The 25,033-nt window shown below is 37.4% G+C and overlaps 2 protein-coding genes across 5 annotated transcripts; both read right to left on the bottom strand.

Annotated features, from left to right (window-relative positions):
- Positions 1–4,749: 4,749 nt before the first annotated feature.
- On the bottom strand, positions 4,750–8,678 carry LOC149037255 (uncharacterized). Of its 4 annotated transcripts, none has more exons than XM_089187516.1 (6): positions 7,871–8,546; positions 7,676–7,793; positions 6,747–6,938; positions 6,231–6,303; positions 5,645–5,787; positions 4,750–4,879 (listed from the first exon to the last, which is right to left on the bottom strand). In XM_089187516.1, the coding sequence occupies exons 1-6, from the start codon at positions 8,213–8,215 to the stop codon at positions 4,863–4,865; spliced, it is 888 nt and encodes a 295-aa protein (XP_089043642.1). In that variant the 5' UTR covers positions 8,216–8,546; the 3' UTR covers positions 4,750–4,862. The 4 variants fall into 4 exon arrangements, with proteins under 4 accessions (XP_089043642.1, XP_089043644.1, XP_089043643.1 ...); XM_089187518.1 differs by lacking the exon at positions 4,750–4,879 and adding an exon at positions 8,553–8,678 and having other exon boundaries at positions 4,886–5,787; positions 7,871–8,099; XM_089187517.1 differs by lacking the exon at positions 4,750–4,879 and adding an exon at positions 8,553–8,672 and having other exon boundaries at positions 4,886–5,787; positions 7,871–8,172.
- Positions 8,679–14,142: 5,464 nt separating this feature from the next.
- LOC149037254 (uncharacterized) lies at positions 14,143–15,004 on the bottom strand. Its single transcript, XM_089188418.1, has 2 exons — positions 14,947–15,004; positions 14,143–14,585 (listed from the first exon to the last, which is right to left on the bottom strand). Exons 1-2 carry the CDS (start codon positions 15,002–15,004, stop codon positions 14,143–14,145), a joined length of 501 nt encoding a protein of 166 aa, XP_089044544.1.
- Positions 15,005–25,033: the final 10,029 nt, after the last annotated feature.

Raw genomic sequence — 25,033 nt, 5'->3', positions numbered from 1 at the left:
ACTTTTTAAACTTCTCTCAAGAAGGTCTGAAGTCATGTAAGTGATTTCAAAATCAAGCGGGTGCGCAGCACGAATTCGATTTCAAATCACATGATCTCAGACCAAAATTGCACGACACGAAGTTCAATGTATACTTATTGCATCCCCACCCATCCCCTAAGGAAAAGTATGGCGAGAAGAATAGAAACCAGCCAAACGAAAGCACAATAAAGCTTAGCTGCCTTTTTACTTGGAAGTACTTTTCTGTACAGGGTGGGTTTTACGACTTTGATGTTAATATCGAGGTAAAGGCCAAAATGGACAAACTTGATCCTGTCACGTTGCACCACTTTTAGCTGAAGATCCAAGTTCCCGCAGACAGCCTCGTTATCCAGAATGGCATGTATATTGTTGCCATAGCAATGTCAGTCAATGCTATGCCATGAATAAATGTATTTATTTCAATTCTGGAGCAACCAACGGAGAAATGCGAAGGTGGCTGAAACATATTCTTTCCCTAATGAACATGAACTAAAATTTTAATAATAAACTTTTGAAAAATTCCCCTAACGCAGAAAATAAATAATTGACAGTGTTTGTGCAAAGAACGTTAAGTGTGCTAGATCTACAAATGATCAAATCGTTTGGAGGAGCCAACCTACAATTCAGATCTTAGGGAATGGTCTAAACTCATGTTGTGGGGTGACAAGATGAACTAAATTTTGTTACAGTTACACTGCACGATAACTAGTTACGTTTCCATCACACACTCGGGGTATCCGCCGAAGTTTCGATTCGCTATATTCGCTATATATACACCTATGTTTTTGCCTTTTTCTGCAAATGAAAAAGTGGCTCCGAAGTAGAACAAATGCGCGTAAAATGAGAACACTAATTTTAACATTTCAACCTGTGGGCGTTCGCCGCTTTTTGAAATAACATCTAAACATTCGAAAAAAAAAGAATGGAAAACATATTAGATACTTATCGTTAAATCCGTTTTGATAATCATGCACCGTCCCAATATGAACATATGCGATCTGATTAGCTTCGTGATACTTTCCCCTTTTCAACAAATCGTGGGATTTTTCAAATATGTTTTACGAAATTTTTGTTGTTATTGTTCATTTGAAATGGTCAGAAGATATTTAAATATGGAGCAGATTATAAACGCATCAAATTAATTTTTAAAAAATAATTTTCTTTTCTGTGGAAACTCATATGATAATAATGTCGGAGAATGAAACAGTATTGGTTTAAAAAGAAAAAAAATTAAGGTCATCATATGGTGAACTTCATTTTAGCATTTAGAGTTACCGTCTCCGATTTTTTTTTTTGCTCTTGATGAAGCCGAGTAGAGACTTTGAGATGAATTTTGTGTGATTTGTATAGTCATGAGAAAAAAAGGGTAGAATATAGATTAGGCTAACTGGGAAATATTTCCGGTCAAAAAATATATAGGTGAGACCATATACTCCTTTTCATAGATAAATCTGACCTACTTGTTCTCCTTTCTAATTCACTCACGTAGTAAGCGGCTTGCGGAAGTTTAATACAACTGTAGTTTAACAAAATTTTATTTTTCCTGTCTGAATAACCAAATAAGGATGAGCTATCGAACAAACACGAAAATTGAGCATGAGAGACGCCAAACTCTTTAAATAGAAATGGCGAGGTGAAGGAGTTTGTGGTGTCGCGCTGTTGCCTGAAAGTTTTTTTATGCATTATTTTAGTGAAAAAAACCGTACTGCGAAATGATGGTATCCTAAAACTTCGCATGATGCGTTGTTCGTGTTGCTGAAGCTCCTGGGTGCACCTAACCCAAAATAATTGTGTTGTTGTGGTCTTTGTTCAGTGGGCCCTTGTACAATAATCGTTGACCCATGCAGTCGTCGTGGGAACTAATTTTAGCTTATCTTGAGGGAAAAAAATTTACAATATGCTAAAGAGGATCTCAGTGTACTCAACATATTAAATAATCGAATTTTCCACAAAGCATGCTAATATGTCGCTTGGCTTTCAGTTTTGTTCTTTTGAAGTGCCCAATTGCGTTAGGCATGCTTGGGTGAAAAGCACAATGGTGGTATTAGCATTTCATATCAAACTCATGGGGTACAAATAGTCTTAACATGAATGTAGTGACCACGCCCACTTCAACACCCCACTCAAATCGAGTGAAATTTTCGAATGTTTTACCATCGTGCGGATTCTCTACGGAAAAAGCACTCAATGTACCTCTGAAATATTAAACTATAATATTGTGGCTTTATATTTCGCTAATTTTCTAACTTAAAGGTTAAGTTTTTCCCTCGTCATTTTTACCTTTTCTCCGAGCGGTTGCGTGAAATGAACAAGGCGTTTTTGATCAAAACACGACCGAGCGAAGGGTCTCGGGTGATATCTCTTTTACGCAGGCGCAAATTAAAAATGTACCGCCAGAATCAATAAGAGGAACAAATTTCCTTTGTTTTGATATGTAAAGTGTCGAACGAAAAGCAGATTTACCTTCGTCAAATGGCGTTTAAAAACAGCTGTATCTTCCTCCTTTTGATTTTTCCTGTTTTATAAGCGTGAAAGCAGTAGGAGAGGGATCGGGAAACTCAGAAAGCGCTCCGGGAATTAATCTGCCATCGTTTACTTACAAGATAAACAAGTAAGATTTGTGAAGTTCGTTGAAGTATGAAGTCTAAATAAATGCCTTTTTAAAGCTTGTTTGCTGGATTTTTCGTAAACTTCCCTGATTAATTTTTCGTTTCAGCTTACTAGTCTATACTATTTCAAAGCAATGTCAAGACGAAGACGGAGAACCATGAGTCGGTCCTTTCAACAATCGTAAACAAAGTGTTTGAGCAATCAGGTATACGAGGTGTAATAATCAATAGCCGCATATCAGAAGTCTTCAGAAAGAAAGCATTCTGTCTTCAGAAAGCTGTCAAGAAAGCTAATAATCAGGGCGGAAGGCAATTGAACGGGCCCTCGGTATCGATTTAATATCATATCGATCTCAATGTCATGCAGTTTTGTATCTTTCTTCCGTGGATTCGCCTTTCTAACGAGGGTGTATGTTGAGAATTCATTACAAAATCGCTTTGTTTTTTTAATTTCCCTCTTTGACCTGTACGCCATTTTGAAAATTCGTAACGGAGAGCATGCGCATTACGTGGGGTAAGTGGTTGCGTACACCTGGAACCGAGAAAAACAAATGTTCGTCGCACTGGGGAAAGAGTTTGATATGGCAAACTCTTCGTGTGATAATGCAGTGTTTTTCTTATCATCTTTATGATGCTGCAGTAGCCAGGAATAATCAATGCCCCCTTCTTTGCGATTTTACGACAACGAGAAAAGGTTAAGGATGGTTGAAATTTCGGCAACAACATTTATCCTCAAAATGTACAGAGAGCCAAAGTCTCGTCCCATATCCTGATCTTTTTAGTTACCGTGGTGACGGGATAATTTTAAAAAGCTAAGACACCAAAACCTATTTCAAGAAACCGTAATTTCTTTTAATAATAAGCGAGTTTTTTTGCGGCATTTTCGAAAATTTCAGCGTTTTTTGATAAAAAGCTTTACAATTATCATGCTAGTTCGCGTTTGGCTTTTCGAAAGGGAATTACTATAGATGAATATTATACTTTTAAATGGCTAATAATTAGGCGATTTGAGAGAAGCATTAGAGCAAATTGAGATGCCTTTTCTCGTAGTTCGATAGTGCACTAGCATGCTATTATGCAACACCATAAATTTGACAGATTTTTTTAAACCAAGTACACTTAAATCGATTTGCACGTAGAAAAAAACGCATAATTTTCTTAGCTTCATGGTAACATATGCTAATTAACTTTTACTCCAAATGTTTTCAGTAATACTTCTCTGAGATTGTAATGTTTCGACCGAATTGAACATCTAAGTCTTCTTTCTCCTCAATATGTTTTAAATATCTAAAGCTGCGCTGTGAAAATTGAGTTTTCTGTAAACAATTAAATTGCATGATCAATTGAATATTGATTATAAGAGTGTGAGGTTGTACCTGACAGTTAAGAAACATTTTGTAAACACAATGCTACATTTTCATACTTAATAACTAAATAATAAGCTCCGCTTTTGCATAAAAAGCCGTAGACGCGGCTAGATATTGCACTCACCCGACTTGAGTAATAAAATTAATATTATAATACAGGGTGAAATCGCCACTTTACTTTTCTTCATTTCTTGCTTAAAAAACAAATTCCGTGTTCCGTAAGCATGTGTTGACGCAGAGACTGCGCAAAGCTGACTCTGTAGTTAATATTAAAGACGCGTAAAGGGCTTAGATTGGGATGGTTATAGTTTCCGGATCAATATTGAAAGAACTAACAAAATATGTGAAATAGATGTGTCTGATCGGTCATCAATGAATTACCGAGTGATTTGCATGTTTGCATGAGTATAAGTGGAATGTGGAAAAGATTTGTTATATAACGATTATCGACAGGCCTTTAGAGAAAGTTTCCGGTGTAACACTTTTTACCCGATCCTTCGCGCTGTCTAATACTGAACATTCCACCTGCATGAGATGGCGGAATGTTCAGTTTACCCCCTCCTTCGCGCTGTCTTATACTTTAACTGAACATTCCGCCATCTGTTGTTATTCCCAGTTTCCTACCACACCAGAAGACGAAAGCGCAGTTGTTTCTCAACTCTCTCAAAATACACCACAGTGGCTTATTAAGAGTAGATGGGACTTGCTCTAAAATTTTTGGCTTTCAGCAAAATCAATATTCAGAAAACATTGCAACTTGAGCCTTTATTATCTATCTTCAAGTTTGCAGAAGCTTCCATAGCAATTGGTATGATATTACTATGCTAATATAACTACACGAATAAATATTTCTCCGGACTGAGATTCAGGCAGTTGATGCACCTGCAAGGAAAATGAAAATAAAGACTAATCAGAATTTTTCGGATGTCAGTACTATCCCCGGCTGATGAAAAACTGCAATCCACACTCAGTCACCAGCACTTTTCTGCACGGTAGGTCCCTCCTGTGTATTCGTTCCCATGGGCTCCTTGCTCTTTTCTCCTTTGTTCTCATTACACATCGTGGCGTCACTCAAAGCAAAAACACTCTTAAACGTATACCATTTTCTTTTTCTCAATCTTTTTTTTGTTTTCTTCATCTCTATCATATTTATTCCCCCACGGGAAACAAAGAACTCACTGAAATTTGACATGGTTTGATACTATTCTGATTTAAAGATTTAACTGACTGTTTCTAAGAGGCTACAATTCTTAGACCCAACGATTCGACACTCCTGTCTAGTGCTTTCACCAGGGGTGAAAGCCTGTATCCCTTAGGACTCCGCACAGGAGGCCAAGATCTCAAGCTCGATGGAGCACAATGATTTCATTGCATCAGTGATTGAAATACAAATGACAGCGGTACTTAGCAATGTGAACTCTGTTGTTCGCGAGCCGGTTGACCCTTGTACCACTAGTTTGACTATAACTTTCTTACAAATAAGATATATTAAAGTTCACACGGCAACCAGGTGGACAATCGGACATGATTTGGTGCTACTCTGCTTTAAAGATTTAATGAATGTAACCGAGAAGTTACAATTCATAGACCAACGTTTCGACACTCCTGTCTGGTGCCTTCATCAGGAGTCCCTGAAATTTGTCTTACCAAGCTCAAAGAAGTTGAGCTTCAATCTTTCTTCGCCACACCCTGGCCAGTATACCAACTGTATTCTCTCCCTAGGCCATCCACCGTTTGGATGAACACAGAAATTGTTCTTCAAGTTCTTCAGGTTATTGTGTGTCGGCAACCTAAAGTGACGAAAAAACTATGTATGAGTAAACCATTATTCTCCACGAAAAGGGACGTATTTTAACTGGAATATGAATAACTAAAACTAATTTGACGATTTTATCACGTCATTTTCGAGATATTAACCAAACAAAGGAAGTCAGGAACTCAAAGGTGCTCTAAGACCCGTAAAGAATTTGATGTTGTTGGTATGAAAATGCATGGAATGCTATTTAGGTTTTTAAAGAGAAACGTGCAACTTCCTGATACATATTGGAAAGCAGATGACTCAAAGCGGAGGAGAAAGAATTAGCACGAAAGGAAAGGTATATATTAGGTTAAAATGTGAGGCATAAATTGTCATTCTGAATTTCCACGAGAGGAATATTAAAAGTATAAACTAGGTTAAAATATGAGGCAAAAATCATGTCATTATGCTGCAGCTTTTACATTTACAACATACCTGACATGCCTTGAAATATTTAGATGGCATTCATCTTTTAACATAAGTTTCTTTCCCTTGGTAGGGTTATTGTCTACGAAAAATAAGAGGGAAAAAACAGACAAACAAAGTTCGAGTCTCATAAAACGGATTTTAAATGACGAACTTACGAATCTGTGTTCAATTTCTACAAGAAGTGTAAATCGAGACGAACGATGTTTTTCTCACTTGAAATTTTAACATCTCTCCCTAGAAATGTTGGTACACATGCAAAGTAATCTATCCCCGAAAAAGGAGAATTTTAATGGGTCAAGCCTGGAAGGGGAGTAACAACTCAGGGATGTTGGTGTTAACTGAGAAATGTAAGAGCATCACTCTAAAATTTTGCCGATGATCGTAACTCGTAAAAAACAGAAACAAAAACAAAAACGACGACAACTGACTACGAAAATAGTCAATAAGAATTCAGATACCATTCATAAATAATTCCAGAAACAACAACACTTAGGGTACAAAGTAAAACAAGAAAACTATTACCCTGTGGACAAACTTTTTTCGTGCTGCACTTGTGATAAATAACTCCATCCTGGTCGAGAATAAAAATTTGATCGGTTGCATTACAAGCCGTGCCGTCCTTTTTGGTGAAGATGAGATAACTGCCGTCAGGAGGGGAACAACCTCCTCTATTTGGCGCCACACAGAAGTCACCGGAACTTCGTATTCCGCTCTCTAAAGAAGCACATCAAACACTCACTTCAATGTACCGTGGTCAATACGCTATCTAAAAATGCCATCACAGTGTTAACAGTATAGGGCCTGATGTTGCAAACATGAAAACAAAATAAAATAAAATGAAGCGGCCTGATTTTCACGATGAATTATTGTTTTGACTTATGTATTCACAAAAAATGTACATGATCAATGGTGGCTTTACTCCTCTAATCAAATTTAACCAACGTAACAAAGCTGTGAAAAATGAGATGTTGTCTTCATCTCTTTAATAATTTATTCCCTCACGGTAAACGAAAACCTCACTGAAATTTGCCTTTTAAAAAGAGGCTTCTTAGCTTAGTAGTACCGCCCAACTAAAGCATGCCCAGTTGCACCACACATTTAGCCATAGAGTTGCTCGTTCGAGTTCGAAACGCGTTGCAGCTGGAAAGAGAAAACTGAACTTTCTGACTTCACGCCAGGTCGGGCTATTCTTTTGATCTAAATATTTCCCCCAAATTTTTTCAACAGAAGTTTTTGTCGACAGCTTCCAGACATCTCAACACAACGCTACGCAATCATCTAGAAAACAATTACTCGAGTATGGGGAATCTAAAGCGCGGGTCGCCTCCATGCGAGAAACTCTTACTTTTTTAGCTTTTTATCAGCATATTAAACATTTAAGTTTAGCTCTGGTATTTTATTTTGCAAATTCCACAATATACAGCGGAGAAAACGATGAATTTTCAAAATACCTCCTCGTTCGCAGTGAGTTCCGAAAAATCCAGGTTCACAGTTACAGTGATAGGAGTTCAGTTCATAGTCAGTAATACAGCCAGCACTGTTCTTACAAGGAGCGCTTTCGCATGGAGACTGCAAAAAGAAGAAAAATCCCTTTTCAGTTGAATTCTTAAATTTATTCTTAAATTGGCCCGTCCTATATTACTCACCCACGGTCTGTGATGATGGAAAGTATCATTTGCAAGGAAGTGTTTAGCCGCTTTGTACTTGTCAGTAGCCAACAATTCACACAGATGAAGACCTTTGGAGTCAGGATACACTGCCAAGTTCAACGAATAACACTTTGTTTCTTCAACACAAAGAAAGATGCATTCTGACTCATTTTCCACCATGACGGATGTAAGGTTTTCAGCCTGTAAGTAGTGAAAGGCATCGCGCCTGAAATTGCCATAAGAAATGTGGCTTGTTGGACTTCGATGAAAAGTGCTACCTTGCATTGCAATCGTTAGTTCTAACAAAGAAGGAAAAAACAACCAGACGGGAAGTAGCAGCATGATAGTGACCCTTGGACTGTCACCACATGAAAGTGTTGCAGTGTTTTACAGAGTAAACGCTATCAATCAGGGAGCAGGTGCAACGCTGGGGTTGAGTTGTCAAATGCAACGGGAATTTCAAAAGATTCATCTCGTGTGGATATCAAAATAAAATTTAAACAAATAAAATTCAATAGTGCTTCAACTGAAAGGAAACAAAGGGCCATAAACACAAAAATGCCAAAGAGCGGCGACCAATAACAGTCTGAAACCGATGATATGTCATGAAATGAATACACAGCTCTGTGGGACTAAATTAAATGCTCTGCTCTATCTGCTAATAAAATCTTTCTGTTACCTGTCACGTCCATCATGGTGACTCATCTTCTCGGCTTTATCTAAAATTTTTTACACGTACCCAAGAATTTTGAACCTTAACGAGATATTAGTTAGTCTCTGGAAAATTGTTTGATGGTTAGAAGAGAATGCTGCTGAGAATACGGGTTTTGTTTTGTATTTTGCAATTCTAATTAGGAATACGTGTAACCATATATATTAAAAAATATATATATATATTTATATGTGTGTGTGTAGTCCTCGTATGACATTATGAATAAAACATTTTCCTTTACAAACTCCTCAGAATGAAAAAGCAGGTTCTTTCTTTTGTTTTGAGTTATCTCCCGTTATTATTGCCAAAATTAATATTTATTAAAACGTAAATCGATAAGTTTCACTTATCCATAAATGAAACTTTCTTATAGCAGTAACGAAGAGGTTATAAACTGTTTACATTTCTTGAAGAATTTAGCAGCTAAGGACTTTTTTTAACTGAAAACTAGACACATAACGTCATCACTTCTGCCCATGTTCCGTCCATATCCTTTATACCTGTTATTTATAATTAAAGCAACGATGTTTTTCACATAAGTTTTTGGGATCTTTATGATTTTAATGCGTAAGTTTTTCTCGATCACAATGTTGCCTTAAAGCCAAGTACAGAAGAGGAAAAAAAACTGAAAAGAAAGGTATTAGAAATAAACCAGACAAAACAATAGAACATACCGAAAATAACAATTCTCAGGGTGGCCGGAATGATAATATGCCATTATGAATATAATTCTGGTAATTTTAGCTTGGGCTTAAATGACAAACTTATTAGAGGGGTCTTCGTAGGTGGAATTTAAAAATAATTCGAGATATATTTTCTTCGCTATTCGAACTCAAAATATTGCAATAAAAGTTTTGCAAAAGGAGGAAAAGTAATTTACGTCGATGGTAATTACTAACTACCAATTGCGTGCAGTCAAATGTGGCAGAGCAATTTTGCGTGATGCCTGATGCGTTTTTTTTATTTTTTTATTTTTATTTTTTTTATTTTTAGGCAGAAAATTAGGATTACATAATTCCAATCATTTATACAAAAGTGAACCTCTTGCGGATGGGAGAAACTCTTGAAACCAGCCAGCAGCTTATTGTTCTATGGTCTATACTGGGTGTGATACAAGGATTTCCAGCCCTGAGAAAGCCGTAAAAATAATTGGATACTTTTTCTCGTGTGGTTGATATCGCCAATCAGCTGCTTTCAGGTTGATGACTGAAAGGCAGAGCCTACATCATTCGCAATGCAATAATTTTTTCGGATTAAGACTGATAAAACACTGAAAAATCCATATTGCTTACAGACAGTGACGTTGAAACTTTCTTAGAAGGGAATAAAAAAAGAAAAACCAGAAATTACGTATTCAGTGGCTTTGGTAATGGCATTTCTCGCGGCTGAGAGCGAAAATCGATAACTGGAAGATTTGCTACAGACCGATTTTGGCCGTTTACCTGAAAGATTTCTTTTCTTGGTAGGGACCAAGAGAATTCTGTCTATTGAAAAGTAGGCCCATTGTTTATTTTGGTAGTGATTCAACGCATGTGTTCATCTTGAGTGCGCCGACGCACTTTCCGATCTTTATGTGGGGATTCTCGATCCTTTTATTTTCATTTATAATGGAGTCGACTTTTCTTGTCAATAAAGGGCTATTGTTTCTATATGATAAAGAAAATAATACATGGTTACTTTTAGATACGGAATTTCTTTTCTCGTGTTCAACTCGACATCTCCCTCGTTCGCTGTGAGATGTCACAAGCGGGGCAAAATTACTCAATGCTGATTGGCTGGGACAGGGAGCATTGTTCTTTAATAACAGGGTCACTTTTGGTAATCGACTCAGGCAATTTTGGAAAAACTTTGCAAATACGCGAAAAAGAAATCCTTAATTGCACTCAGGCCCTGCGAGTGCATATAGAAAGCAAGTCTTGACACCACGAACGCCTTATCCAAAAAGCGAAGGCAAAATGGAAAGTAAGTGCAGTGCCGACGTATTGCAAAAGTAAGAGGTGCTGTCAGATTGAATTATGCGCCCTAAGTGGAACTTTCGTTTCGTGCCACGCGCAGTTTTACCTTGGTATGGCCAGTTGACATTTTGAAATACATGTTTAATTTTGCATTTTATTGAAATATTCAAGTTTTGATCTCTTCTTGGATATTTATTAATTAACTTTTGGATCGGGGTAAGTTACACTTGAATTATCGACTTGAGAGTTTCTGCTTTTAAATTTGTAGAGTCTTTGTAATGCGTAACAGGAAGCCTTCACATCTTGCCAGGAATAATTCAGTTCCTTAGTGGAAAGATCTCAACAATTCTTAAATAATCTTCCTTGCCGTAAGTAATTAAAGGGAGGGGCGGTGATTTTTTCATTCAAGATTTTCTCAGAAAAGTGCTGGGTTTCTATGACAGGAATTATTTTTTCTGAAGAGCGCATTTTAATACACGTTAATATAAGATGTTGTGGACCTTATCGCTGTAAATTTTTGTTTCTTTTTTGCGGCACAAAATCTGTTCGAGATAAAACTTCGATTGGTGTGTGCATATGTAAAAGATTTGTTTTACAATTATTATCGACAGAACTTTAGAGAAAGTTTCGGGCGCAACACTTTTTACCCGCTCATTCGCGCCGTCTAATACTTCAACTGAACATTCCACCATCTCATGCAGCGTTGCCATGGTTTCGTGTTGTCATTCCCAGTTTCCTACCGCATCAGAAGACGAAAGCGCAGTTGTTTTGTCAGCTCTCTCAAAATACGCTACAGTGGCTTATTATCAATAGGGGGACTTGTTCTAACATTTTTTGCTTTCAGCAAAATCAATATTCAGAATGCAAACATTGCAACTTGAACATTTATTATCTATCTTCAAGTTTGCCGCAGCTTCCATAGAATATAATGAGTGACATAGAATAAATATTTCTCCGGACTGGGATTCAGGAAGTTGACGCAAAATGAAAATAAACACTAATCAGAATTTTTCTATTGCCAGTACTATCCACGGCTGATGTAAAATTGCAATCCACACTCAGTCACCAGCACTTTCCTGCACGGTAGGCCCCTCCTGTGTATTCCCTTGGCGCGTTCCCATTGGCTCCTTGCTCTTTTCTCCTTTGTTATGATTGCATATCGTGATGACTTTGGTTTGGCGACACTCAAAACAAAAGCGCTCTTAAACGTATCCCATTTTCTCTTTCTCTCAATCTTACCGTCGTATGTTCGGTAAAAGTTTTCTATCTTATTTATTCCCCCACAGGAACCAACAACTCACTGAAATTTGACATGGTTTGATACAACACTGGTTTAAATCAGACTGACTGTCATACAGAGGTTACAATTCTTAGACCCAACGTTTCGACACTACTGTCTAGTGCCTCTAATCAGGGGTGAAAACCTGTATCCTTTAGCACTCCGCACAGGAGGCCGAAATCTCAAACTCGATGGATGCACAATGTTTTCATTGCATTGGTAATTGAAATACAAATGACAGCGATACTTAGCAATGCAGACTCTGATGTTCGCGAGTCGGTTGACCTTTGTAACACCCGCTTGATTTTATTTTTCTCGCAAATAAGATATATTAAAGTTCACAAGGCAACCAGGTGGACAATCAGACATGATTTGATGCAACTCTGGTTTAAAGATTTAATGAATGTAACCGAGAAGTTACAATTCACAAACCAACGTTTCGACCCTCCTGTCCAGTGCCTTCATTAGGGGTCACTGAATTTTTTCTTACCAAGTTCAAAGAAGTTAAGTTTCAATCTTTCTTCGCCACACGCTGGCCAGTACACCAACTGCAATCCCTCTCTAGGTCATCCACCGTATGGATGAACACAGAAATTGTTCTTCAAATTCTTCAGGTTATTGTGTGGCGGCAACCTAAAGTGACCAAAAAACTATGTATGAGAAAACCACGAAAAGGGACGTACTTTAACTGGAATATCAATAAATATAATCAATTTGACGATTCTATCACGTCATTTTTCCGAGATATTAACTACAGAAAGGAAGTCATGAACAGAAAGGTGTTCGCAAATGTTTGTCTCGTGTTACAAAGTAAAAGCTATTACTTAGGGAGCAAGTGTAACGCTTGGGCTGAGTTGTCAAATGCTAAGGAAATTTCAAAAGATTCATCTTGTGTGGATATCGAGATAAAATTTCAACGAAAAAAATTCAATTCAGTTTCAACTGAAAGGAAACAAACAGATCATAAACACAAGAATGCCAAAGTGTGGCAACAAATAACAGTCTGTTAAGAATACAGGTTTTGTTTTGTTTTTTGCAATTATAAGTAACCATATATATATATATATATATATATATATATATATATATATATATATATATGAGTCCTCGTATGACATTATGAAGAAAATATTTTCCTTTAAAAACTCCTCAGAATGAAAAAGCAAGTTCTCTCTTCGTTATGAATTATCTCGCCAAAATTTATCTTTATTAAAACTAAAATCAAAGGAGGAAACCGATCAGTGCAATCAGACATGGTTTGATGCTACTCTGGTTTACAGATTTAATGAATGTAACCGAAGAAGTTACAATCCATAGACCCAACGTTTCGACACTTTTGTCCAGTGCCTTCATCAGGGGTGATCTAAAGGCGATCTAAACGCGGCAACAAGAGGTCATTTTAAAAGGACCTCTTGTTGCAACGTTTTAAACACCCCTGATGAAGGCACTAGGTAGGAGTGTCGAAACTTTGGGTCTATGAATTATAACTTCTTCGATTACATTCATTAAATCTGTAAACCAGAGTAGCATCAAACCATGTCTGATTGTCCACCTGGTTGCCGTGTGAACTTTAATATATTTTAGATCAGTGCAAGTTGACTCCGATGCGTTAGTACAGAGTCCTGTAACATCAATTATCTCAAAAGTATCGTATTTCTACGGAAACTGCTCATTCGAAAATTTCAGAGCACCTTCCAGTTTTGCAAAATCTCAAGATTTGGTGCATTATCTCGGTCAATTGCCAATAAAGAGGTGCATCTTAACTAGACCGCTGTTAGTCAAAACATAATTTACCAAATTTAATTTAATTTAATTTTTCTTTCCTCATTTTTATTTCAAAAACTTTAGATAGCTTTTAGGAAATGTCAGCATGTTGATTATGCACTGTAGATCCTAACTGAAATGAGATTTACTTATCCTTATTTCATGACTCACACATTTTCTTTTGAAATTCAACAACCTTTATTTAAGTTACAACCCCGTTGAACACTAACAAACTCAAAGTCCGGGGAGCGCTTGATAATTTAGCAAGGAAGGGCGGGGCTGATGAATTGAATTTGATTATAAATGAGGGATTTATCTGTGAAAATCCCTCGTTTCAGGGATTAATACAAATAAATTCCTGAAGCGAAGGATTTATTAGAATTTCTACAAATTAATCCCTCATAAATTATTTACTTTCCAATTACTCAATTGAACCTTGCTCTTCCTGAGAACATCAAATTCTTCCTCTTGACAAATTTCGACTTATATTTCCGACAATAATGTCATCTGCAAGTGTACTTCAGTACAAACAATATAGAGAGAAAATACATATTTCTTTTCAATTAAGTTTCCAGTCTTTCGAGATTATGAAGGTACACTGATTGAATGTCACAAGTTTGGTTTCGGGAATTCCAGCTTCATCAGAACCCTTAGAAAATTTACAAGTGATTTCTTCTTGTAGCTCGACTTCACGTTTTAATGGCGCCTTTTCACTACCAATGGAATCGGAAAGTGACACGGCTTCACTACTGTCGAAAGCCTTTGAAAACTCAATCCTAGTTGAGGTTTCCGGGCGTTGATATTTTTGCAAAGACCCAACATCTCTATGCCCGGTACGCTGCATAACAAACTTATCTGGAATTCCTTTTTTCAGTGCTCGAGTTGCTGTTGTTGCACGGAGGCTGTGGTTGGTGAATTGGCCCTCGATGCCCGCGACTTTGCAAAGCCTTTTCATAGTTTCTTCAAGCATGTTACGGCCCACTGCAGAATTTCCATACCAAACTGCAAAATAAAAAAAGAACACATTTCTTTTAAGCCACTTTATTTGCTAATAACTAGTAGCAGTAGTAGCAAACCTTTATTTAACTAGGGTAATCCCTTCAGAATACTTAAAAGTATATTTGTTATCAATAGGAGCCCTAGATTAAAACTAATAAAAAGTTCAAAATAAATGATAAGAAACTAAGTAACTATAAGTTAATAATAGTACAGTATAACAATTAAAATTAATTCTTATTTACTAAATAATTATTATACACAACTGAGCCATTATAATAAAAACTTTTCTTGGCGTTTCAGGTAAGTATATAAAATTGAACTTTGAATGGATGAACTCTGTTCATTTGTTGCGTTATCGACGTACCATCATCCGAATGCTTAAATACACGTTTTGGAGTTAAGTAGAACACATTTTTCGCCATCGCCAACTTACACGTACACAGCCAAACCAGTAGGTGATAGTGTAATCAAAAAGATTACTTAAAGTAGCGACTCCAGATATAAACCAAATGGTGGCTATAACAATACAAATGCATCTTGAAGTCACGACTTGTCTGTACCTCAGTCTCAACAACAAGGGGAGAAGTCTGTCCACGCTTAGAGCTGTTATCGTCATTAAGGATACTGAGCATAAGATGTAGCCAACTGTATACCATGCAGAATATGTGTATCGACATATTTTGTTTTGAGTGTCGACATCATCGGTAAACACTTACAGGATAAACACAATCAAAGACCTACCAATCTTCACGAGCAGTTTACCATCTTAAAGAAATACCACGGAAAATTTGAGTGCCTTATTTACGAGATGCTTTTGATAAGGAAAAAGAGACCGACTCTGAACACTCAAAATGACTCCATTCCAGCGAAACTGTTTATTTAAAATATTTTTCCATTCTTTTGTTTATACCCACCTCGTTTATTCTAATGTAATTTGTCACTTACTATTGTATATATAACGTTCACTATCTTGTTATAATTTGCATTTGATAATGGTGACATGTCGTCGCCGAAACGTCATGTTTTTATATCGCTACTCTTTATTCTAAAATGTTTCTCAAAACCTCTCGTCATTAGAAGTACTTGGCTTTGAGGCAACATTGTGATCGAAAAAAGCTTATGCATAAAGGACCATAAAGATCCAAAAAACTTATGTTAAAAACGTCGTTGTCCTAATTATAAATGACAGGTATAAAGGATATGGATAGAACGTGGACAGAAGTGATGACGTTATGTATCTAGTTTTCGGTTAAAAAAGTCCTTAACGGCTAACATGACAGGACGGATAATGCATGCACTGTAAGTACCTCCCGTTGTTCCATACAAAGCCTTAGAAAAGTTTTCTAAGGCTTTGTATGGGACAACGGGAGGTACTTACAGTCCACGCGTTTTTCCGTCCTGTCATGTTACTGCAAGAAAATATAAATTGTTTATAATCCCTTGATTACTGCTATGAGAAAGTTTCATTTATGTTCGAGATAAACCTTTGATTGGTGTGTGCATGAGTGTAAGTGGAATGTGCAAAAGATTTGTTATACAACGATTATCAACAAGCCTTTAAAGAAAGTTTCGGGCGTAACACTTTTTACCCGCTCCTTCGCGCTGTCTAATACTTCAACTGAACATTCTACCATCTCACGCAGCGTTGCTATGGTTTCGTTTTGTCATTTCCAATTTCCTGCTACACCAGAACACGAAAGTGCAGTCGTTTTTCAGCTCTCTCAAAATACACCACAGTGGCTTATTAATAGTAGGTGGGACTTGCACTAACATTTTTTTGCTTTCAGCAAAATCAATATTCAGAAGGCAACATTGCAACTTGGGCCTTTATTATCTACTCTCAAGTCTGCCACAGCTTCCATAGCAATTGGAATAATATCACTATGCTAATATAACTACGCGAATAAATATTTCTCCAGACTGGGATTCAGGCAGTTGATGCACCTGCAAGGAAAAATGAAAATAAACATTAATCAGAATTTTTCGGTTGCCAGCACTATCCACGGCTGATGTAAAACTGCAATTCACACTCAGTCATCAGCACTCTCTTGCACTGTAGGCCCCTTCCTGTGTATTTATTTAGCGCGTTTCCATTGGCTCCCTCCTATTCTCCTTTGTTCTGATTACATATCGTAATGACTTTGGATTGGCGACTCTTAAATTAAAAGCGCTCTTGAAACGTACCCCATTTTCTCTTTCTTCCAATCTCAGTATCATTCGGTAAAAGTTTTCTTCGTTTCTATCATATTTATTCCCCCACGGGAAACAAACAACTCACTGAAAATTGACATGGTTTGATACTACTCTGTACTAATGACTCTAACCAAGAATTAAAATTCAAAGAAACAAACATTTCGACACTCCTGTCTGGTGCCTTAATCAGGGGTGAAAGACTGTATCTCTGAGCACTCCACAAAAGAGGCCGAAATCTCAAACTCATTGTAAGCACATTGTTTTCTTTGCTTTGGGTGATGGAAATACAAATGAAAGCGATACTTAGCGATGTTCGTGAGCCGGTTGACCCTTGCAAAACCACTTTGACTATATTTTCTCGCAAATAAGATATGTAAAAGTTTACAAGGTAACCAAGTGGACAATCGGACATGATTTGATGCTACTCTGCTCAAAGATTTAATGAATGTAACCGAGAATTTGCAATTCACAAACCAACGTTTCGACACTCCTTTCTAGTACCTTCATCAGAGGTCACTGAAATTTGTCACACCCTGGCCAGTACACCAACTGCAATCCCTCCCTCGGCCTTCCACCATATGGATGAACACAGAAATTGTTCTTTAAATTCTTTAGGTTATTGTTTGTTGGCAACCTAAAGTGACCAAAACTCTGTGTATGAGAAAACCATTATTCTCCACAGAAAGGGACGTACTTTAACTGGAATAGGAATAAATAAAACCAATTTGACGATTTCATCACATCATTTTTCCGAGATATTAACTACACAAAGGAAGTCATGAACACAAAGGTGTTTTGCCTTCTGTAGGAAAAGACCCGTAAAGAATTGGGTGTTGTTGGTATGAAAATGCATAGAATGCTGTATAGGTTTTTAAAGAGAAACGTGCAACTTCCTAATACATATTGGAAAGCAGATGACTCGAAGCGGAGGAGAAAGCATTAGACGAAAGGAATGGTGTAAATTAGGTTAAAATGTGAGGCATAAATTGTCATTATGTTGCAGCTTTTACATTTACAACATACCTGACATGCCTTGAAATGCTCAGATGGCATTCATCTTTTAACATAAGTTTCTTTCCCGTGGTGGGGTTATTGTCTAATAAAAATAAGAGGAAAAAAACCACACAAACAAAGTTCGAGTCGCAAAAAACGGATTGTGTCTGCCGAACTTACGATTATGGGTTAAAAATTTTCAAGAAGAGTAAATCGAGACGAACGATTTTTTTTCACTTGAAATTTTAGTGTTTTCTCTCCCTAAAAATGTTGGTACACGCGCAAAGCGATCTATTCCCGAGAAAGGAGAATCTTCATGGGTCAAGCCTGGAAGGGGAATAACACCTCAGGGATGTTGGTGTTAACTGTGAAAATGTAAGAGCATCACTGCTAAAATTTTGACAACGAAAATAGTCAATAAGAATTCAGATACTGTTCATAAATAATACCAGAAACAACAAAACGTAGGATACAAAGTAAAACAAGAAAACTGTTACTCTGTGGACAAACTTCTTTCTTGGTGCACTTGTGATGAAGAACTCCATCTTGGGTGAGAAGAAAAATCTAATCGGTTGCATACAAGCCGTGCCTTCCCTTTTGGTGAAGATGAGGTAACTGCCGTTAGGAGGGGAACAACCTCCTTTGTTAGGTGCCACACAGAAGTCGCCGTAGCTTCGTCTAAAGAAGCGCGTCAAACAGTCACTTCAATGTAATTTGGTCAATACGCTATCTAAAAATACCACAATAGTGTGAACAATATAGGGCGTGATGTCGAAACCATGCAAATGAAATAGAATGAAGTAAAACCACCTAATTTTTACGACGTATCATTTTTTGGCCTACATGTTTCAAGAAAAATCGACATGATCAATGGGGGCTTTATCCTTCTAATCAAATTTAACAAACATAACGGAGCCGTGAATAAATGAGATGTCGTAAGTTCGGTAGAACTGTTCTTCATCTTTATCGCATTTTGCTCCTCATAGGGAGCAAAATACGATAAACTGACCTAAAAATTGGCCTCGCTTTCAGCACAAGGCTACGTAGCTCAGTAGTACCGCCCAACTAAACTATGGGATGCCGCATTTGAAAACCGTGTAAGCCCGGATTTTTTTCTCATTTCTTTCGTTTCAGTTTTTGTAATTGAAGTTCAATTGTGAGGATCATTCTGTCGTTCATTAGACATTGCACCAATCAGGTGCAACATTACCACGGCTCTTCATTACGAGCAATAGAACTTCGCTGGTTATTGCATGATACCAAGGTCAGTACAATGTAAAATAATTACCACATTGACATGGAGGACTCATGTTGTACATAAACCAACCAAATTAAAATTGATGATACGTCATTTTCCTTGTCAGAAACTCACTTAACAGGGCAAAACATACAGTCTCTTTCATGCACTGTTTGAATGCTTGGATCACACAGTTTTCCGTCACAACGTCGTTTGGGGTTTGTACATGTTTTGTACCTTCGCTGCTTACCAGGCTCGCATAATTTGTCACAGTTTCCCCATTCACCCCACTCGGTTAGTCCGCCATCCACTGAATACCAAAACAAATGTTTAACAAATACAAAGGAATAGAAGAAATAATTTTCTAACAAAAATCAAGATCTTACGATTTCCATGACTATAAGAGATAAAAGAGGTTTACCAATACCTTAAGACTAGCTAGGCGTAATCCTCTTTGCTTATCTCGTTAATCAGGCTGGAGTGTTTGTATTGAATATTTCTCGCCTTTATGTCGCAGGCTCGGTTTTAAAGATATAGATTCAACATTTTTTTATGAGAGCGAGCCAAGCCCGGATGTCGTGATCTCGGCTTTTGCTTCTAAGGTCTCGGTAAACGGGTCTATAATGTCACCATTAGAAAACACTTCACCCCGCTTGCTATGGAAGGTCTCGCCTTGTTTATCTTGGCTACCGATCACTGGTTGAAATTCCTAATTTGAACTGTGACCGAAGTCAAAACGCCACTCGCAACACTTAACTGACATTTCCCATAACAACAGAAGACAAAATTCGCCTCGCTATTGATGCCAGCTGGTGAGCAGGTCTTATGAATAAGCTATCGGTCACAAAAGAGGAGATTTAAGAACCCAAGTAGAACCACATAAGCAAAATAAAATTGTAAAATATAGAAACAATGTTGAGTAGTGATTATTTATACCGAAGTGGCCCAGTTTGTTGTACTTAAATGTAGGGAAATCCCCTGCGTTCATATCAATACCTAGTTTTCTCTGCTAGTCACAATCATCCTTGTTTAACCAGTACCAGATCACCCCTGGATTTTTTATCCCCTTAGTCGAAATCCAATCGGACGGATACCGATCCGGGCCCTCCCAAATGATCTAACCGGACGGGTAGTAGGTCGTGCTGCAGGATGTGGTCAGCGGAGCTTTGTCTTATTTCCACGACATTCTCTTGTTTAACGAGCTAGTTCCACAAGGAAAATTTCCTCGTTAAGTTGACGTTGTTTTGCGAAATATCCAGTGCCATGAAGTTTCAAAAAGCATAGACGAATTGAACAATTAGTCAGCGCGTGAGTGAATGAGCGAGCGAGCGGGTGGGTGGGTGATGCGTGTGTTCAAGCGTTAGCGTGCGTTAAATACGTGCACTTGATTAAATTTCTTGTGTGCGCGTTTGTGTTTGTGCGTTTGTTCGCTTTATTTTGATTCCCATTAACTGGGAATAAAACTCCCACATCGATCTATAGAGCCAACAAAAATTTTGCGTACCAAGTTAGCAGCAATTTAAAAAATCACAATAGTAATATCCATACAGTTGATATGAACGGAGGCCGTTTTCTCTCTCACGTGGCAAAGAAGTCAACTTTGGGAAGGATTTACAAAGTAAACGTTTCATAAGAAACCTCTGCCTTTCAGCCTACTTGATAAGCGGTTTTGAATAGAGGCGATGCGAAATTGCTGGAATTTCCATCCTTTAAGCAAATAGTTAAGGTTACAATTCCCAGTTTTAAGAAAGACTTCGTAAAATTTCACGTTCTCTACTTAGTCGTTTGCGTAACCTTACGCTAGTCTACTAACTGGGTACAAGACTGAGAGAACAGAGGCGATTATAGAGTTGAATTTCCCTGATACAGTAGCTAAATCTTTGGTATCCTATTCACGTGTGCCTTGGAAGTGGAAAAGCATGTCGCTTAAGTAGATATTTAAAGAGGAAGTGGTCTCAAAATCTAAATTACCACTGATGCTTTTTTTAAGCATGCCCGGTAGGCACCTACACGGTCGAACTTATTAGATTCTCAATGTGAGCAAAACACATGTCACAAAAGTAATTGTTCAACTGCGTGAATCATCTTAATAACGAGGTATTCCAAAACAGGAGTAAGGATAAGATACCACTGAGGCACAGAGATCATACGGTGAGTGAGGTCTACTACAAAGACCATATGAGACGCGTCCTGCATACCGCTAGGATCAGCAATGTCAATAGCATCATGTTTGTTAGAGGAATAAGAGAGATGGTAAGTTTTGAGCTCGGTAAGAAATAGAGAAAGATGTTTTTCGTCTTGTTACAAAATCTTTATCTCTACAACTCAAAACAAATAATAGAAGAAAAGAAGAAATGTTTCATTTCAGTCATTTTCAGTATAATTTGATGATTGATTTGACGCTTAAGTTTGCTTTCATGCTGAATATCATAGTCACCTGCCGTGTTCAGTGACACGGCTTTGATCATTATTCAAAAGTGATTCAAGAAAGTTTTTCTATCGCCTCTCATGTCCAAATAGTAAAAGTACATGTCTTCTGTTTCTACATGAATTAATTCTTGTTTGCATTCTATTTTCAGAAAATTACACTTAAAAAATCGAATGCAACTCTGAAAAACATTGTTTGGTTAGGTTACTGCTGCTGATAACATTTGGAAATCAATGCCACACTCCTAATCGTAATTCAAAAGAAAAATCAATCGTGACTGATTAGAGTGATAAAATTTTGTTTTACAGCATTGTTTTGTTAAAAACCTGCTGCTGATAATCATTACGAAAATCATGCCAATGACATTTCTTAATGTTACCACTTAAGAAAATCAATCGTTACTGATTAGATGACAATTTCTGGTAGACAGCATGTCTTTTATTTGTTATTAAACGTCCGCTTTAGTTTAGACTTTACTTGAAAGGAAATTTCCGAGATATGGAACTGCTTTCTGTGCCATCATTCTGCTTTCCGTTTCTTTCAAAATATAATTAAGGAAATGCAAAGGGTTATGGTGGGTGACAGAAAGGTACAGCATTGCAGCTCTTCTTGTGCCTTAAAGAAAAGAAAGTCAGTTGTTTCTTCCCACTACTGGACGGAGGGACCATCAAAAGTGACCTAAGAACACCAATTAGACAAAAAAAAAATAAAAAATTTACATGTTCGTGACACCTGACTCGGTTCGTAGAAAATAACTTCCACGGGAAGTTTTAATGCAAATCTCTTAAGGGCGTGACTTTAAAGTGAACGCAAATGGGAAGATATCGTTAGTAAAAATATATCTCGCATTTTATACAGTTGAACTTCAAAGAGAAGGAAACTTCTGCTCTCCTAAGGCAAGATAATGGCTACAACAAATTTGACAATAGGTGTCACATAGACAAAAGCATTTGAAGATGTGGTATGTTCCCCTACATTAAATGGTGGGTTACAACAACTTTCAATTCAGGTTAACCAACTAATGAATATTAAATCATAGCTGGCGAATTTGTGTAATCAAATTCAATTGCCTAAGCGTTCTTCATCTTGTTATTGTGCGCCTTTATGATGCCAGCCCCTTTGGAAACGTATAGAGAATGGTATAGAAAAAAATGCGTGCTGATTCGATCTCTTTTCATGATACCTTGGTCTTGTACCTCGCAGCACATGATACATTTCTAAACTGATCACATGTACCATATCCAGCTGCTTCAGTGTTCAGTTTGTCAGAACATCCTTTGTTGGCATTTTTGGCGGATGAAAAATTAACGGAAGAGCAAAAACGATAGAAGTGTCAGAAGCTCAGATCTGAGAAGGTACATATCCTTGTCATGAGTTAAAATTAAAAAAACTTGAGGTAAATGACTACCTGAAAAGTTGTTTAATCAAAATTCTAGCCTAAAAGGCGAAAAAAAGGGTCACTTTCGTTTGTTCTGTGCGGCCATTTTTTTACTCCACTTTCCGTCCACAGTTTTTCCCTGTTCTACGGTGTACTTAGTGCCGTGGCACATCTTGCGCATTTAAATGGTAGAATGATGGTAAAATGGTAAAACATATAAATGGTAAAATGGCGTAGCGGTGCAATAATAAAAACAATCATTTCAACGTACTGGCTCCCCACAAATCCTTGCACTGAGTTTCGTGAATTTCGCTGCATTTTCCTTGATAGCAATGCGACTAATTAAAAGAAAGAAAGTTGTTTCAGTCAACCAGCATGTTGCACTCAGATGACAACAAACAGAAATGGCAGAGAAAGATGCTCTCTTATTTACACAAGAGTAGAACTTCCTTAATCTGTTTACACATGATGGCTCTAAATACAGCTGTACTCTAATAATGAAGATGAGTTAAACTGAACGTTGTCTTTCCGTGCTGCCTACAAAAAAAATTGCACCTGAATAAAATATGGTTCCAGTTAGTTAATATAGTTAAAATTGGGAAATCAAGTTTTATAGTTAGGTGAGGAATAGGTGTTTTGATTCTCTAAGGCCAATCAATACTTTTGGCTAAACCCTTTAACTCTCATGAGTGACCAAGACAGAATTTCTCCTTACAATATCAACACAGAATCAAGCAGACAAGTGAGGAGAATAAAGAACAAAACTCAATTAGGGGACTACAAGCCCAAATTCTCCCAACTGATATCATAAATATTTTATGGCAGACAGTAGGGAGATTTACTTATGAGATCTTGGGAGTTAAAAGGTTCAAATACAAAGGAGTTGCAATAACTTGAAATTACCAACCTTATTACCTGTGATAACTGTTTGCTTTCAATAAGTAATTGAATTGAATTTTGACCATTTAAACAGACAGTGTGGTTGGAAAGCCATAATCCATTGATTAGTTTGAGCGATATGCATTTAAGACTTCTGAGTCAATGAGATCAAGAAGTACAAAGAGAAAAACGTCATTGGCGAATTTATTCCTTTCAGTTTCAACTGACGAAAAGTAAATTAAGAATTAATGTAGATATGAAATTTCTCTTCTCGTGTTCAACTCGACATCTCACTCGCTCGCTGTGAGATGTCAAAAGTGGGGCAGATTTACTCAACGCTGATTGGCCGAGACATGGGGCATTGTTTCTTTATAACGGGGGCACTTTTGGTAATCGACTCTTGCAATTTTGGGAAAACGTTGCAAATACACATCAAATTAATCCTTAATTGTCCTCGCGCCTTGCGATTACAAAAACACAACAAGTCTTGATACAACGAACGCCTGACACAAAAAGCGAACGCAAAATGGAAAATAAGTGATTTTGACGAAGTTGAATTCTAGTGAAAGTACGCTGACAAGTTGCAGGGCCGACGTATTGCAGAAGTATGGGGTGCTGTCAGATTGAATCATGCGCTTTAAGTGGAAACTTCGTTTCATGCCACGCGAAGTTTTGCCTCACTATTGCCAGCTGACATTTTGGAGTACATGTTAGCATTTTATTGAAATATTCTAGTCTACGAGTCCTTCCTTAATCTTTCTTGCCATAGGTAATTAAAAATCGCAAAAGGGAATAACTTTGTCACCAGTATTACAACATACAAAAATTAAAGCTCTGCGACTACATATGCTTTGTTGAGTCACCACTGTATCTAACACCAATGGAAGGAATGGCGATTGATGCACACATAGGTATTGTGGAGCTAGAAATGTTAAAGTAAGCTCTTATGTTTCCAAGTGTTCGTGACGTGTTGCAAAGCTGAAAGGAATCCTTTTCCCTCAAAAATCTTTACAAATTCAATAATACGTTGGCCAGTCGTTCTTAAAGAACAGGTAGCGAACAATTACACTTTCTTAATTCTTCCATTATTTTTTGAACAACACTCCGTAACTCGCGGAACGAAACAAAAAAAGGAGGCCACAACCCGTGCGGATTCGGGAGTATTGGACAGCGCTCCCTGTTGTTTTTCATGGATTTTTGGTTGTGTGCGATGCGTCGCTATGTAGTTTTCTTTTTTTTTTTTTTATTTTTAATTTTTTTCGGTTTGGTCAACTTCAAGCAACAAGCGGAACAAAAACATGGTCGTGTTGATATTTCACGCGAAGTGTAGAGGATTTAAAATG

Source organism: Pocillopora damicornis, chromosome 11 (assembly GCF_964200805.1).
Source record: "Pocillopora damicornis chromosome 11, jaPocDami1.2, whole genome shotgun sequence".
Classification (NCBI taxonomy): Eukaryota; Metazoa; Cnidaria; class Anthozoa; order Scleractinia; family Pocilloporidae; genus Pocillopora; species Pocillopora damicornis.
Note: the sequence above shows the minus strand (reverse complement) of the source record. Positions and strands in the feature narration are given on the sequence as shown.